Source organism: Dipodomys spectabilis, unplaced genomic scaffold (genome assembly GCF_019054845.1).
Source record: "Dipodomys spectabilis isolate Male_0828 unplaced genomic scaffold, ASM1905484v1 ptg000140l, whole genome shotgun sequence".
NCBI classification, from domain to species: Eukaryota; Metazoa; Chordata; class Mammalia; order Rodentia; family Heteromyidae; genus Dipodomys; species Dipodomys spectabilis.
The window spans coordinates 34616585-34632871 of record NW_024870817.1 but is presented as its reverse complement, the minus strand read 5'-3'; the positions used below and the strand labels follow the sequence as shown (position 1 = coordinate 34632871).

General features: G+C 39.7%; 1 protein-coding gene across 1 annotated transcript in view; it reads left to right on the top strand.

Moving 5' to 3' along the window:
• Window positions 1-4708, top strand: part of Zswim6 (zinc finger SWIM-type containing 6) — a 195517-nt gene extending 190809 nt beyond the window's left edge. The window contains exons 13-14 of the mRNA XM_042690933.1: window positions 574-655; window positions 2007-4708. Coding sequence (XP_042546867.1) covers window positions 574-655; window positions 2007-2869 — 945 coding nt within the window. The 3' untranslated portion in view covers window positions 2870-4708. The remainder of the gene's footprint in view (window positions 1-573; window positions 656-2006) is intronic.
• Window positions 4709-16287: the final 11579 nt, after the last annotated feature.

The following is a 16287-nucleotide window of genomic DNA, read 5'->3' as shown; positions in this document are numbered from 1 at the left end:
TAGAACAAAAAAGATAAGCTTATTTAAAGACTTCTTATTAGAAAGTGAAAAACAAAATCAGATCACTAATGATTCCAGAGATAATTTCTTTCTGTAAGCCTCAGGTGAACTTTAATATCACCTGAAAGGAACAGCCAGAGATGAAGAAATAACTAAAAATTATTATTTTAAATATTTCTTTCCTTTGAGTGAATTCATTAGGAACCTCAAAATTGAACCCTGGAATGCTAAATAAAACTGGGGAGAAACGACTGTATTTAATGCTCCATTGTAGGCCTCTGGATTTTCAGAGGAGAAAGGACATTGGGAAATGTGTTGAGGATGCCTCATCTGGTTAGAGGTTCCACCAGAAGTAGAATATGGGCCCCTTGCCTTCCTAGATGAGGAAAAGGCAGGCTGGAACCATGAACAAACTTAAATACATGTATAGATTTTTGTTCTAAATAAAGTGCTCATCATCTCTCTAGTAATATATAGACTCTGCTTCGTAGTTTATACCATGGAATAAATGTGGTGGATTTTTTTCCATTGACTTAGAATAATCCTCCAAAACATTTTCTCATCTGTATACAGGTTATGCGAATGACACTGTCAACCTTAAATTGGCGACGGCGGGAGATGGTCAGGTGGCTTGTGACATGTGCTACTGAAGTTGGTAGGTAACTCATGATAGGATATAACCTGTCATTTATAGGTCTGAAAACTCTGCTCTCTTGACTTCTCCACATCTTTCCCCTTGAAGCACCTGGCAGGGCTCTCTGTCACCATCCCAGCCCCTTATACACCCTTGCATTGTTCAGCTTCCAAACTCAGGAAGTGGTGTTCCAGCCTGTTAAAATGTAATAAATAAGCATGTTTGACTCAGTTTCTGTAAAGTTATCTTGTTATTATTGAGTTTTTTCATTATCTGAGCATTCAGAGAAAGGCTAGTCTCCAAGTGTGGTTTCAGTGGGCTTTCAAGAGTGTGAGAAATTGTAGTTAGCTATAATCAAAAATCCTCAGGCTACCCATTGGTTACAGTTGGTGAGACCTTTCAGCCTCCTGCTTCTCTTCCTCAGCAGTAGATCAGGACTAAGGAACTGCATATTCCCAGTAAGAATGCAACACAGACACAGTGGTGGTTATTTAAACTGATGTTCGTTAAATTGTTTCTCTCTTTTTTCCTGTTTGCATCAGAAAAGGATGTATTCCTCTTGCTGAGAAGACACTGCCAGTATCAGAGTCTAGATACTAAAACAGCAGATACTGTAAATTTAATCTTTTTTTAAAAATTCATCTGAAGAGGAAATTTAGTCTCAATATGAAAATTATGTTTAGTTTATTAAAGTCATATTGCTGAAATAATGTAAAAGTGATATGAGCTTAAGCTACCACCCAAGATAAACACCTGATTTCTCTTTGAACCTTAACACCTTCACTTTCAGAGTTGTCCTATAGGGTAAGGCATACAAGTTCTTGGTCTTTTACTATAGTTAAGGACTTTGCTGACCATTTCCAACATCTGAGTCATATGACTAGGGCCGCTTTTATTGACTCTGTCTCTTGATTTTGTGTGAAATTTTCTCCTCTCTCTATATATTAAGTTCTTGTATGTGTGCTCTTTAAGCTTACATACAGGCACACGCCTCATATGTAAAATTCCTCTTTGCGGGATGATTGCACTTCTTCTTCAACATCTGTAGTGGGTAACACGGAGACTCTCTTTAACCAGCATGCATTAGCAAGAAGCCACCTCCTTTAATGGCAGGCAGGCAGCACAGTACCAATACCAGCTACCAAGAGGACTGCTGCTCTATTATGGGAAGTTCCTGTTCCTTTCAGGCATTTCACCCACTATTCAATCCATAATAACTTTATTCTGAGACTGCTCTCAAGCATATTCCCTTCAGGGTTTCTGACTTAGCTTGTGTCCTGGGATAGTTAACAACCTAAACATTGATTATAAAAACAGAAACAAGGCTTGCAGCTAGCCTCTTTGTCAGTAATAAGACTTCTGTTCCTTGCAGGTGTTTATGCTCTGGACAGCATCATGCAGAGCTGGTTTACACTCTTCACTCCCACCGAGGCCACAAGTATTGTTGCAACTACCGTGATGTCCAATAGCACCATCGTTCGCCTCCATCTTGACTGCCACCAGCAGGAAAAGCTGGCCAGCAGTGCCCGGACGCTCGCATTGCAGTGTGCCATGAAGGACCCACAGAACTGTGCCCTCTCTGCGCTTACCCTCTGTGAAAAGGATCACATAGCTTTTGAGACGGCATACCAAATTGTCCTCGATGCTGCTACCACAGGCATGAGCTACACACAGCTCTTTACAATAGCACGGTACATGGAGCACCGTGGATACCCCATGAGGGCCTACAAGCTGGCCACCCTCGCCATGACCCATCTCAACCTGAGCTACAATCAGGACACACACCCTGCCATTAATGATGTTTTGTGGGCCTGTGCACTTAGCCACTCCCTTGGTAAGAATGAACTTGCAGCTATAATACCTCTAGTGGTCAAGAGTGTCAAGTGTGCAACGGTACTGTCAGACATTTTGCGCAGATGTACTCTGACCACTCCTGGCATGGTGGGACTTCATGGAAGGAGGAACTCTGGTAAGCTCATGTCCCTGGACAAAGCCCCCTTGAGGCAGCTCTTGGATGCCACCATTGGAGCCTACATCAACACAACGCACTCACGACTCACACACATCAGTCCTCGGCACTATAGTGAGTTTATAGAATTCCTCAGCAAGGCCCGAGAGACCTTCCTAATGGCGCATGACGGACACATTCAGTTTACACAGTTTATTGACAACCTGAAACAAATCTACAAAGGCAAAAAGAAACTGATGATGTTGGTTCGGGAGAGGTTTGGTTGATAGAACTTGTATGAATGGGGAAGGGGGTGGGGAGGGAAGGGATGGTTTGTTTTTACTTGAGCCTGCCTTTGTACCCTTTTTAACTTAAAGAACAGAGCCACACCGGTATTATATGTGTATAGTTCTATTGCGTTTGCAGACTAAATTGTCATGTTGTGAAAGTTTGTGTGTTTTAAGTTTTCCCTTTTTCTTTCTTTAATTTTTTTTAATTTTTTTTAACTGGTTTTGTATGTGAGAGAGGTTTAAAAGGTTTGGTTTACACTGAGTATATGTTGTCAAGTGGCAAAAGTCCACATAGCTCTCCTGTTTTCTGTATACGTTCACAGCCTCAAAAAAAATTGAAATGGCTTTAAAAACCAAACAAAACACCTCCATCCTGTGATAAGTACCTCGAATGGATTCAGCTTTACTCCTTTGTAACTCATCTTTACATTTTCAGCATATTTAAACAAACCAACAAAATGAAATACTAGTAGTGAAAAGGCTGACCCACGTGGCTTTGCAGTGCTGTTCGTCCAGAAGCATGGCACACGATGCTTGTGCATGTGGAAACTTAGCGACTGTCAACATACATTCTCAGGGATTTATCCAAAAAAATTAAAAAAAAGAATGAGAGCATTTATTGTACTGTATATATATTATAGTATATGTCTGAATATTGAAAATATAACATTAACTAATTTATAAAAATATTCTATGTAATGCAAAATACTTGAAGCTGCAGTAGCTTGGTTTTAAACAAAACAAAAAAAAAACTGAGAGAAAACCTATCAGAAGGACTAAAAGTGCGCCTTGCTTCAGGGTTGGCTCAGGCAGTGAACTTCATGCTGGCATCTATGCAGAGCCATCTTCTGGATTGCATGGTTGGACTGAGCTCTATTGGGAGGAATTATATATGTATATATATTTATACAGCTCTGTATACATATATATATGTATACACACAGACACACACACACCAACAACAACCACTACACCACACATGCTTTCAACAGGCACTAGAATAAAGAGGGACAACAAAGTACTACACAGCCAGAGCAGCAAGCCTTAGCATTAAGAATATACAGTATGTTGGAACTGGGGTTCGTGCCTCTTAGCCTAGGAAACTTAAAAGAAATATCCTTTTGACACAAAACACAAAACGTTTTCCAAAACAATTGACATATGATACATTACGCCTTTGCAGTGAGCTAATAATAAGCTAACCTTTGTGCACAAATAACATTATATATATTATATATCTATTCTGCATAGGTATTTTGACTTTGTGCAGGACAGAAAGTTGTGTAGGTATGACTGTTCTACTTTTCAGTTTTCTTTCCTTTTTTTTAAGATATATTTTTATTTTCTCTAGAATTACTCAAACAAAAGCAGCCTTCTATCTTGCCTTGTCTTAATGCTTTAAAATAACCAAACTGGAGATCTAACTACCAAACTGTTCATTATATTATTAAAATACCAACTTTGGTTACAGTATAGTGTCTTTACTTTAGCTGATGGTTCTGTAACCTTGTGCTTTTTAAAGCAATTTTTATGTTTTGGTGCAAAAGTTGTCCAGTGTCTCTTGTTCCCTTCATTAGAGAACATGCTAGAGGTATGTTTGTAGGTATTTTTGTTTAGAAGAACTATTTCATGCGCTCCATTTTATTTATTATAATAGGTAAAAAGAAAAAAAAAGGTTGTACTTCATCACTCATGTAAACATGCTCATGAAGTTGAAAGTAATTAAGATTTGATACACTGATATCAATTTATTTATGTAACTAAATCACTGTTTTATAAACTTGTTAATGATCAACAATTTTTTGTTTTGATTAAAATTAGTTTTTTGAAAGTTGATTCTGCTTCCTTTATGGTGTATCTCTTTTTACACTTGAATTTGCTATCTATGACTTGGTTGTTACCATAACTCTTAAGTGTCTAATACTGAATAGTCTAGGGTGGGAACATCCAGTCCATAGGTGGTTGGAGCCTGCAGCAACATCATTTGATATATGGAAGGGCAGACATACATGCTGCTCCTCAGCTGCCCAAAGCCATTTCCTGTATGGTACTTCTATATGGCCTGTGAAGGATATTATAAATACCCAAATGACCGTTGGCAAAAAAAAAAAGGATTCTCATTCCCACAAGTCATTTAGTAAATATTTCAGTGATGTTCTCAGATATTGTCCAAAGCCCTGGAGACACAGAGGTGGACAGAACTCAGTCCTGAAGCTGTCTACTGAGAGAAAAAGATAGACATAAATCAGATAATCATGATAATCACAAAGATACAGCAGGAGACAGAATAGTTCAGTGCTTTTCAGTGTGCACACTTGCACATTCATCCCTAACTAATAGCTATAATTTAGCATGCTAAGTACTTGGCATGATGAATAAATGTTAAGTTTATGAGGCTCTTTTGTGCCTGTTGTGTAAAAAGAAATTGCATTATTTCAAGCAAATTTTATGTATACAACCTAGGTATCTGTACTGCTCCATCTCCATTAAAGATAGGAAAACAAAAAGGTGTACAGAGCTGGGAAGATGGTTCAGTGGTAGAGTGCTTGCCTTGCATGCATGAGGCCCTGGGTTTGATTCCTCAGCACCACATAAACAAAAATCCAGAAGTGGCACTGAGCTAAAGAACTGAGGGACAGTGCCCAGGCCCAGAATTCAAGCCCCACAACCAACCAAAAAAAAAAAAAAAAAAAGAAGAAACACACACACACACACCCCAGTACAAATACATGTACAGAAAAAATACACAAAGTTTACTGCCCATTTTTAATTTACACAGTTCAGTCCCATATATTTACATTACTGTAACATCTTTAACCTTTTCATCTTGCAGAACTAAAAAAAATGACTGCCCCTTCTCCCACTGTCTGGCAAACACTAGTCTACTTTCTACTTTTATGAATTAACTACTTTAGATATCCCCTATAAGTGAAATCATACAGAGTCTTCCTGGCTTATTTCACTTAGGATAGGAGTCTCCAAGTTCATCCATATTGAAGCATGTGACAGAATTTCCTTCCTTACAAAGCTGTATTCTGTCTCATTGTACATATGTACTACATTTTATTTATCCAAGATGGACATTTGGGCTGCTTCTCAGATAATTGTGAATGCTGCTGTGAACAATGAGTCTAGAAAGGCCTCTCTGAGACCATGCTTTTAATTCTTGTATATATACCCGGAAGTGGAATGGATAAATCATTTTCTTTCCTCTCTTAAAATACTTGGAAAGTTTCTTTTTAACACCTAGTCTTAACACACTAGAATCCAAATGTCAAGAGGCTAAGCCAATGGATAGAAATGAAAATAAACGAGTCCATAGTGACATTTAAAATCCAATTAATGGCAAAGAGAAAAATAAAAACTACAAAATAGTATGAGATTGGTTCTTTTTTTCTTCTTAGTTTTTCTAAGGTTGGTATTGCTTAAGGGCAAATATAAATTTATATAGATCCACTAAAATACTGGAACAATGTATAATGAAGTAGACTTTGGGGATGGAGATGTGATATCAAAGGAATACGAAAAGTGACTTCTAGTAACAAAAACTTGAGATTTTCCCTGATGGAAATGAATCCATGTTCATTGACCGTGTTTGCAGAGATCTTAAGATTATGAGCCTTTAGAAGAGATAGAAACCAAGATTACTTCCTCATAATTTTATCCAACATTCTTGCCCAGGTTTTTGTCCACTGTTTGAACAGACACACTGATTTGGTTTGTGCATGTTTTCTTATCTCCAATGGGGCTGATACTCTCAAAAAAAAAACAAAAAAACAATATGTTAACATTTTGAATAGCAGGGTGGGTGCCGGTGGCTCATGCCTGTAATCCTAGCTTCTCAGGCTGAGATCTGAGGATCGAAATTCAAAGCCAGCCCAGGCAGGAAAGTCTGTGAAACTCATTTTCAGTAAACCACCAGAAGACCAGAAGTGGCGCTGTGGCTGAAGTGGTAGAGTGCTTGCCTTAAGCTGAAGAGCTGAGGAACAGTACCCAGGCCCGAAGTTCAAGCCCACCAAAAAAAAAAAAAAAACTCCAAAAAAAAAATTTTTAATAGCAGAAGGGAGAAATTGAAGAAGTGACAAGCTTAGATAATTCAAAGGTAAAGGGATTTGTTCCTAATTGGGTCTTGAACTGGAATTCTGCATTTCAGTACCCTATATATTTGATATTTCACTTGAAAAGTAGGGACTGTAGTTTCAGGGGTAAATGAATGTTTCATGACTTTCAAATATTAATAAGTCAGTGGAATAAAAATTAACAGAGGTCATTGTAGTCACAGTATCTTAACAGTACATATAGTAACGAAGGAAAACCCAGTTTCCTTGCTGAAAAAGTTATTAGCAGCTGGTTCAAGAATTAAATGGTCAGAAGACAAAAAAGTAGAGGCAAAACATTTATCTGATAAGACTTTAGTACAATACATGTGACTGAGGGTGGGAAGATGGCTCAGTGGTGGAGCGCTTGCCTCACATGCCTGAGGCCCTGGGTTCGATTCCTCAGCACCACATAAGAAGAAAAAGCTGGAAGTGGCACTGTGGCTCAAGTGGTAGAGTGCTAGCCTTGAGCTGAAGAGCTCAGGGACAGCGCCCAGGCCCAGAGTTCAGGCTCCACAACGGACTAAAAAACAAAACAAGGGCTGGGAAGATGGCTCAGTGGTAGAGTGCTTGTCTTGCATGCATGAGGCCCTGGGTTCGATTCCTCAGCACCACATAAGCAGAAAAAGCCTGAAGTGGAGCTGTGGCTCAAGTGGTAGAGCACTAGCCTTGAGCTGACGGTGCTGAGGGACAGCACCCAGGCCAAGTCCAGGCCCCACGACCCAAAAATAAATAAAAAAACAAACAAACAAACCAATACATGTGACTGAAGTAAAATGGAAGATGAACTGTTTCATAGCAGTTTATAGACCAATTCAATGTAGTTGGAGCCAAAGGAAATGTGTTGGAATGATTCTAAATGGCTCATTCAGCAAACCCGTGTGCCTGCAACATGATAGTTTTGGTGCCAACAAGACAAAGTAAAACGCCTATTCTCATGGAACATAGATTCCAACGGGAGGAATGTCACATGGACAAGTAGGAGGACAAGTCACATGCCACATGGAAAGGCAAGTGGTTTTAGGATGATCAGGAAGATGACTTTAAATTGAAATGAACAAACACCTGAATTAAATATGAACAAATGCCAGAAGTGTGTGAGACCTCTCCCTGCTTATTTGTGGCTGACTTTTGAGGTAGAGGAAAGAGCAAGGGCTACCCAGCTTGGGTTCAGTGATAGTGAAGTGGACAGAGAGGGTAACAAAGTGAAACTAAAGAGCAGACAGTCGTCTCCTAGAGAGGACTGTAGGTCATTGTGAGAAGTCTTGCTCTGAAGGATCCACGTAGAAAGGAATCGTGGCCCGACTGGAATGATGCGAAACCATTTGCTGACTACTATGTGATTAGAACAGCAAGCAAGAAGTCAGGAGCCAAATTAGGAAGCTGTCAAAAGAACCCAGGACAAAGACAATGGTGTTTGGACTCAATGAGGCCAGTGGGGATGGTGAACAGTGGTTAAAGACTGCACGTTATGAAAAGTTGAACCTCTCCTTGGTATTAGATTTGGCATGTGAGGAAGAGAAACATCAAAAACGACTAAAACATTAACCTTATGCAGTGAAAGGAAGAAGTTTCATTACCTGAAATGGAGATGAGAGATTTCTTGGAGGAAAACTGAGTTCCATGCTAAACACTTCAGACTTGAGATGCCTGTGAGATACTCAAGTGAAACAGTCAAATGAGAGTTAGCTCAGGAAAAGGCTTGGGGCTAGATGCAAACAGTTGGAAGCTTTTCATTTTATTTTTTAAAATGTGTTATATAACCATGAGCCAAGAAGTCTGTGAGGACAATTTCATCCAAAATAATAATGTTCATTCCCCTGACTGAACTGTTACTGTGACAGCAGCCCCACCCCACCAAACCCTCCTTATCTTGACCTCTAGATGGTGGCCTGTAGCACTCAATTTGAGCTGCTTTTCTTCTCCTGGCTACAGATTGACTTGGTTCTCTTCAAATAGTTTCTCATAGATGGGAAATTGTCATGACTTGTCATGGCTTTCCTCCAAACATAAGTAGGAGGTGGGTCATAGGGCATAGACATGGCTAGGTAGAGATGGAGATGGAGCCAGGGGAATGCAAGATTGCAGAGTAGAGAAGTTTATCTTAATGCAATTATTTGTGTTTCCTATGCCAATAACAATAATAGCCTCTGGATGAACAACCTTACAAATATAACTGTCTTATAAATATTTGGACCATCATTGCTATCTTCTGGCAAAAATTTTATACTTTCTACATTTTGGGGAACCTTGATTGTTTCAAATAAGATGAAGCAATAGGCCTTATTGTTCCCTTTTCAAATATTCCTTTTTGTCTCTCCTTCTCAGCTTATTAGTCTGAAATTTTCAAACAGAGAAAGGTTGAAAGAGTAACAAATTGAAAGCTTTCGTTTCCTCAATGTCCACTTGAGCTGTGAAACTTGGAAGTACAATTTAGTGACCTACATTCATGAGTCTAGTGACTCAGTCCTGGACACCAGCTCCTGGGATCTGCTGAGACAAATGGTTCCCACATAAGGGACCCTGTTCTAAAATGGGAAAGGAGGGAAATAGCCTCTATTTAAATCTTTGCTCTCAGAACCAAGGAATGTGTCTCTACACCTTCTCAGTGGATATAGGAAGAAGTGTGAAATGGGAAAATATAGTTGTTGGAAGAATGGCCTTATTTCACTGCGTGTATTAACATTCAGGTGGGAGGATAAAGGAACAACTTTAGCTGTTACACAACTCCACTGATAAATTCTAACTTGGAGGATGTAGCCTTTTAAACACAGGTACCTTCAGAGGAATTTGACTTTTCCTCTGTATAAAGTTTTGCAATAGGTGGCTACCTTGTAAATGTGTACTTCAAGTATTAGCATAAAATGTCCTTTTGGATGGTTGGAACATAGCTTCCATTTGCAAATAGCACTGCCCACAGTCTCTGATAAGAAGGACTGCTGCTGACAAATTTTAGTCCTACATAGTTCTGATTGTTGTCACCATAATGACAATCACATTAATAGCGATGCCAAACACATCTCACACTTTGTATGTACCAGGCACTGTTTCTATATACTTACTACGGATTAACTGACAACAGTTACAAGGTCTGTTATTACCGTCTTAATTTTTCTAATGAAGGAATTTGGAGACAAGTTGTCCAAACCCATGCAGTGACAGATTCAAACCCAAGTAACAAGCTCAAAGTCACACTTCCAAGAGATAAGTCCTGTTGTTTCTCATGGAATTGTGTTCATTGAGTATGCATCGTGCCTTAACACTGTATGGGACCCAAAGGAATATAAATAGGACATAGTTCTGACCCCTCAAAAGAAATTGCTGACTTGATTTTTAAAATAATAATAATGGATAAAGCCAAGTTGGGAGTAACTCTTGAAAATGATCCTGAATTTTAAAATTTTTGTTCAGTGGTGCCTTGTGGCACCTTGTAACTGTTGTCAGTTAATCCATAGTAAGTATATAGAAACAGTGCCTGGTACATACAAAGTGTAAGATGTGTTTGGCATCACTATTAATGTGATTGTCATTATGGTGACAACAATCAGAATCCCTAATTTTCTGTACAGATGTGTGTGCATGAATGCTTGGAATGAAGTACACCTAACAGGAAATAAGGCAATCCAAATCACACCCAAGTTTTGCATCTCTGGGTCCAAATTGACTAGATTTGAATTTGAACATCTGCATACCAGCCTGCAGTTAACAACAGTGAAGGGGAGTACAAGCCCATTAATTGTTTTCATGTTAAATACAAATACATACATCAGTAGTACAGTGGTGTTTATCAGAGCATAAACTCTTGGACCACCTACATCGGAAACTGTCTGACATACCATTTCCTGGCTGCCAAACCAGACCTGATTATTTTGTTTTAACTCTCTAAGTAGAGGACACAGAGTCTGTATAAAGATGCTTGGTTTTAAAGATTATTTTCATTTTGCTCTTCACGTCCAACATCTGCAAATGTTAAGTAAAGGATAGATTAGGCAATAAGATGGCCTAGAACAATAGCCATGGAGGATGGATCCCAGACTCACACATGGAGCAGCATCTTCTCTGAGGGTAGTTCTTCACAGAAGCTCTTGCTTCTCCTTGACTCCAACCCGCCCCCCATAGAAACAGCATTTGCCATCAGTGCAGACAGTATTGGGTTACACAGATGTACAACATACTACCAGGAGAATGCCCTCAATCGGGACCCTGGTAGAACTTTCTCTTGGTTAAAAACCCAAGATTGGAGACCCAAAATACTCAGTAAAAGAACTCTCTTGGAACAAAAATCTTAGACAGGAATGGCTTACTGGGGCAATCAATACATTAGACTGTACACATAGCACCAATACATATATATGTATGTGTATATATATATGTTTATGTTTAGGTGTATATATGCATATATACATATACATATATATATGTGTGCAGAAAAGTAACAGCAAACTTTGATGGTGCAAGTCTTCCTAAACCACACCAAGTAAGTGGCCTTGTGCAGGTAGGTAGCCCTGCCCAGTGTGGCTCATTCAATTGCATCTGCATCTTCTCTCTGTCTCTGTCTGTCTTTGTCTCTCTCTCTCTCTGCCTCTCTGTCTGTCTGTCTGTCTGTCTGTCTCTCTCTTTTTCTGGCTTGCTCTGTGTGTGTGTATGTGTGGTATTTTTTTGGGGGAGGGGTGTTAATTAAAGATAAAAGTCTCACCAACTTCCCTGCCTGGGCAGGCTTCGAACCTTGACCTTAGATCTCAGCCTCCTGAGTAGCTAGGATAACAGGGTTGAGCCACTGGCACCAGCTGTACCCACTGTTTTAAATCAATCAATTGTGCCTGGTGATCAAATGCCTTTTTGTTTTGTCTTTTATATGTCATATCTCAAACCCTCAGTTCCTCTCACTGGCAGCGAAACAAAGCCATTGAACTTTCATATTGGGAACGAGTAAATTTAATTTGTGGATGAAATTCCCCAAATCAATTTTGATTGCTGTCACTCTAGGAGATGTGGGGGACTCACAACCTATGAGGATGTGTGAAAAACAGTTCTTTAAACTGCTGGGCAGAGAATTCATACTCAAGGTCTTCTTGCCCTTCCGGTCCCCCTGGGTTTTGTCGCGTATCCTGCCAGTGGCTCAGGTGAAATTGAAGTGGGGGAGGTGCATTTCTAACTCCGTGACCTTCTCAAGTGCCTCTTTCTCTGTGCAGTTTGTCTGACAGCCCTGAAGTTTCACCATGTGCTGTACAAAGGCAATGACTTTGAGGCTGCAGTTTGCTCCCTCTGGGGCCTTTCTGGGATGTGGGACTCTGTCTTGCTATGTACAGAAACTCCATAGAGAAAGTGACTTCCTCTATTTGTAAGGCATTTCCAACCGATGTCTTCACAGCAGGTAACAAATGACTTTCCTTTCTGTTTGCTGACCTGGCGACTCCCTGCATGTCTGTTTGGTCAGCTCAAGCACAGTAAAGGAGGGAGGCCCCAGACAGGTGCACATGTGGTTTGTCCTTTTCTCATTTAAGATGAAGGATCATTTAAACATATTCTCATCTGACTCTTACCAAGCCTACTGGTGCTTGGTTTTTTATGAGTCCACGGGTAACAAGGCTCTTTCTGCTACTCAGGAAGTGAATATAACCTTTCAGCAATTAGGCACCCAAACAAAACATCCAGCTCCTCTTGGTTCTCATTGACAATTTTTACACATAAATACCATACATATAATAAGGGGATGTTGTAAAATGATTTGGGGAATCTCAGAATGATTCTTTAAAACCATACTTGAAAAAAAAAGTAATAATACATAAAGAATCTCCACAGACTGTATTCAAACACTTTACAAGAAACACAGAAGGGAGTGAATAAAAAAAAAATAGGCACCAGAAAAAATATGACCAAGTATTAAAAAAAGAAAAAGACTAAAAAAATGTTACAAATCAACCTAAAAGTCAAAAGCAGATAATGAAAAGTCAGGGAAGAAACAGCTATTAGTATTCATATTTATTAGTAGTATCATCTTATATTAATTTATTAACAGACCATAAAATGTGTCCATCATGATTTAAAGTGATATTAGGAATTAAGCCATCAACCCTTAATACAGCCCTATAGGGTAAATGCTCTAACTTTACTCACTTCAAAGATGAAGTATCCAACATAAAATAACTTGACCAGAATTACATTCCAAGCAGAGCCCTCAACTCTAACCACTGTGCTTCATTGCTCCAGAACTAGAAGTGCCACAGAGAAGACACAGAGAAATGAAGCCCATATTGGAATAAGCTCTGATGGAAAGAAGAAAGCTTGGAAGTAAAGGATTGAAAAATTAGTGAAGTGAGGAGGATAGTGCCAAGAATAATGTGAAAATACTAGCTAGGGATGTTGGTCCAGTGAGACCATAATGATGCTTCTGTAGAAAAAAAAACTTGCAAATAAACACTCAAAATATATCATTCAAGAAAGTTTACAGGCCAAGCACTGTTGGCTCATGCCTGTCATCTTAGCTACTTGGAAGACTGAGCTTTGAGGATCACAGTTTGAAGCCAGCCTGGGCAGGAAAGTCCATGAAACTCTCCAATTAATCATACACACACACACACACACACACACACACACACACACACACACGAGTTGGAAGTTGAGCTGTGGTTCAAGTGGTAGAGCACTTGCCTTGAACAAAATGGCTTAGGGGATGGGTGCTGGTGGCTCACGCCTATAATCCTAGTTACTCAGGAGCCTGAGAGATCTGAGGATTGCGATTCAAAGCTACACCAGACAGGAAAGTCCGTAGAGTCTCATCTTCAATTAACCACCAGAAAACTGGAAGTGGCACTGTGGCTCCAAGTGGTAGAGAGCTAGTCATGAGCAAAAGAGTTGAGGGACAGCTTGGGACTAGCGTGCACATGCGTGCATGCACAAATGCATACACACATACACACACATACACATACACAGCAGATGTAGGAATCTAAGTGTTTTCTACCCAACAAACATGCTAAGTTTAAAAGCAGGCAACAAGCATTTTCAAGTATGCCAGACATATAGTCTTATTTACCAATGTGTCTGAAGAAACTACCAGAAGGTCAATTTTGGTCAACTAAGAGCTCAGTAGAGAAACGTTGGCAAAAGAAATGGCTGTGAGTATTGATTCCATCCAACTATAAAACATCTGTGGAAATTGTGGTTGTAATATAGAACAGAAGTGGACTGTGCCATTGCAATGTGGAAATAGCATGTTTCATCACCATGTGAGGTTCTGGAAAGAAAACAGGGAGACAAAATGACTTCCAAATATTTTAGAGCTGGAGGTTAAATCTTTTTTAAAGTAGGTAAATGACAGTAGCATAAATATATTCCAGTGTGAGTAGACAGTTGCTGAATAGTTTCCAAGATATATTAAGGGGAGAAGAACAAGTCAGAACAATATGTACAGTATCCAGGCATTTATGGGATGGGAAGGGTTATATGTATAATGTGCTTATAGATTATAGAAAAGATTGCCAATAATGCTTTCGTCTAAGGGAAGAATCTGCTTGGTCATGATAAGGGGAAGGAAAGAAACAAGATTTTACTTTTATCTTTAGAATTTTTATGAAGTGATTATAGGAGGCAATCAATAAATGATTTTTTTTGGGGGGGGTCCGGTCATGGGGTCTGAACTCTGGGCCTGGGCGCTGTCCCTCAGCTCTTCAGCTCAAGGCTAGCACTCTACCACTTGAGCCACAACACTACTTCTGGCTTTTTTTTTTCTGCTTATGTGGTGCTGAGGAATCGAACCCAGGACTTCATGCATGCAAGGCAAGCACTCTACCACTGAGCCACCTTCCCAGCCCTGATTTTTAACTCAGGCTTTGATACATCTTCATTAACCTCAGGCTTCTGCCATTTCTTTCCTTTATCCCTTTTTCTTGGCCACTGTATTTTCTTGCTCCTCCTGCATATTTAGTTTGGCTCTGAGCTTGCTTTGCCAGATTCTCAGTGATCCACCTGAGCCTGCCTGAAGAAATAGTGTGCTTTCTTTCATTGCAGACACTGTAAACCCCTGGTTAGAATCCTCCTTTGCTAAAATGGTGTCCTCCCAAGCTCTCAGCCCCACTTCTGCCCATGAACTCACCGAGACCCTCTTTCCAACCCTTTGTCTTGACCTGAAAGCCTTTCCTTCCTGGTTTTGGAGAAGTCTGCATGACTGGGGGAAAGATACTTGTTTCTTGGAAGGCTGGGAAATGACCGCAGTGGGGTTACTCCAACTGTCTGTTCTGTTTTCCTTTGCAGAAAACTTACAATGGATTGAGGCATGGCCAGTATGCACTAAAGATTTGCGATGTAGGCAATGGCCTCTTTCTTTATAATTGAATTGGAGAACTCAATAGAAGCCTCAGACTGAGACAGGGAAGGTTACTGGTAAATTGTTCCAAACCACTGCATTTTTCTGTGTACCTTGCAGGGTTGGGATTTCTGAACAGGCTGGATTGGAGCACCCACTATCCAGTGAGATCAAAGGCTGTTTATTGCTATTGGGTGTTTCGTTCCAATAATATTTGTAAAAGTACACATCAAGATATGCTCTCCTATTTGATTTCAAACTCCCTCCTCATGCCAGACTGTTTTCTAGTGACAGAGCCACTGGCTTGTATACAAAGTCATGCTTAGGACTGGTGTTTTACCCCCTGGGAGCTTCTCATCCAGACAGGAACTGCCTCAGTTTTCAGGTCTGAATGAAAATTATCCTTGATATGAGGTTGTCAGACTGAGCCACCTGCAGGAACAACTCTCCCGGCTTCTTCAACATGAGGTCTTCTAGTCTTTGTCTTAATGACACCCTGGCTGTCGGATCCTTAACAGCCCTGGAACCCACAACAGTGTCCATCACTGTGGAAAGTGTTTCACTTTTTTCTACAATTCATTGAAGCCTAGGAATGCCATACACTGCACAAAAATTTCATAAGTCATATTTTATAACAGTTTTTTGAGGCTGGTGTTTGAGGTTCAAAGAAGTTTCGGACATAAGCCCGTCTCTAACTGACTCTAAATCTATAATTTGTTCAACTGGGTCACCATCTTATTCTAGCTCCATGGTAATGTTGTAAGGTGCTTATTAGTAACTATATTCCAACTCCTACATCACTAAGCATGAGACTATTGTTGAATCTTAAGTGGGCTGGCTGAATTGGAAATCAGGAGCTGAGGTTTTAACCATACACCTGTATTTTGTTAACATATATTAGTTGCATGAGGAGGGTTATTAAAACATTTTTCACATGTAAACAATGTACCCTAGTTTCTCCCTTATCTATCTATCTATCTATCTATCTATCTATCTATCTATCTATCTATCTA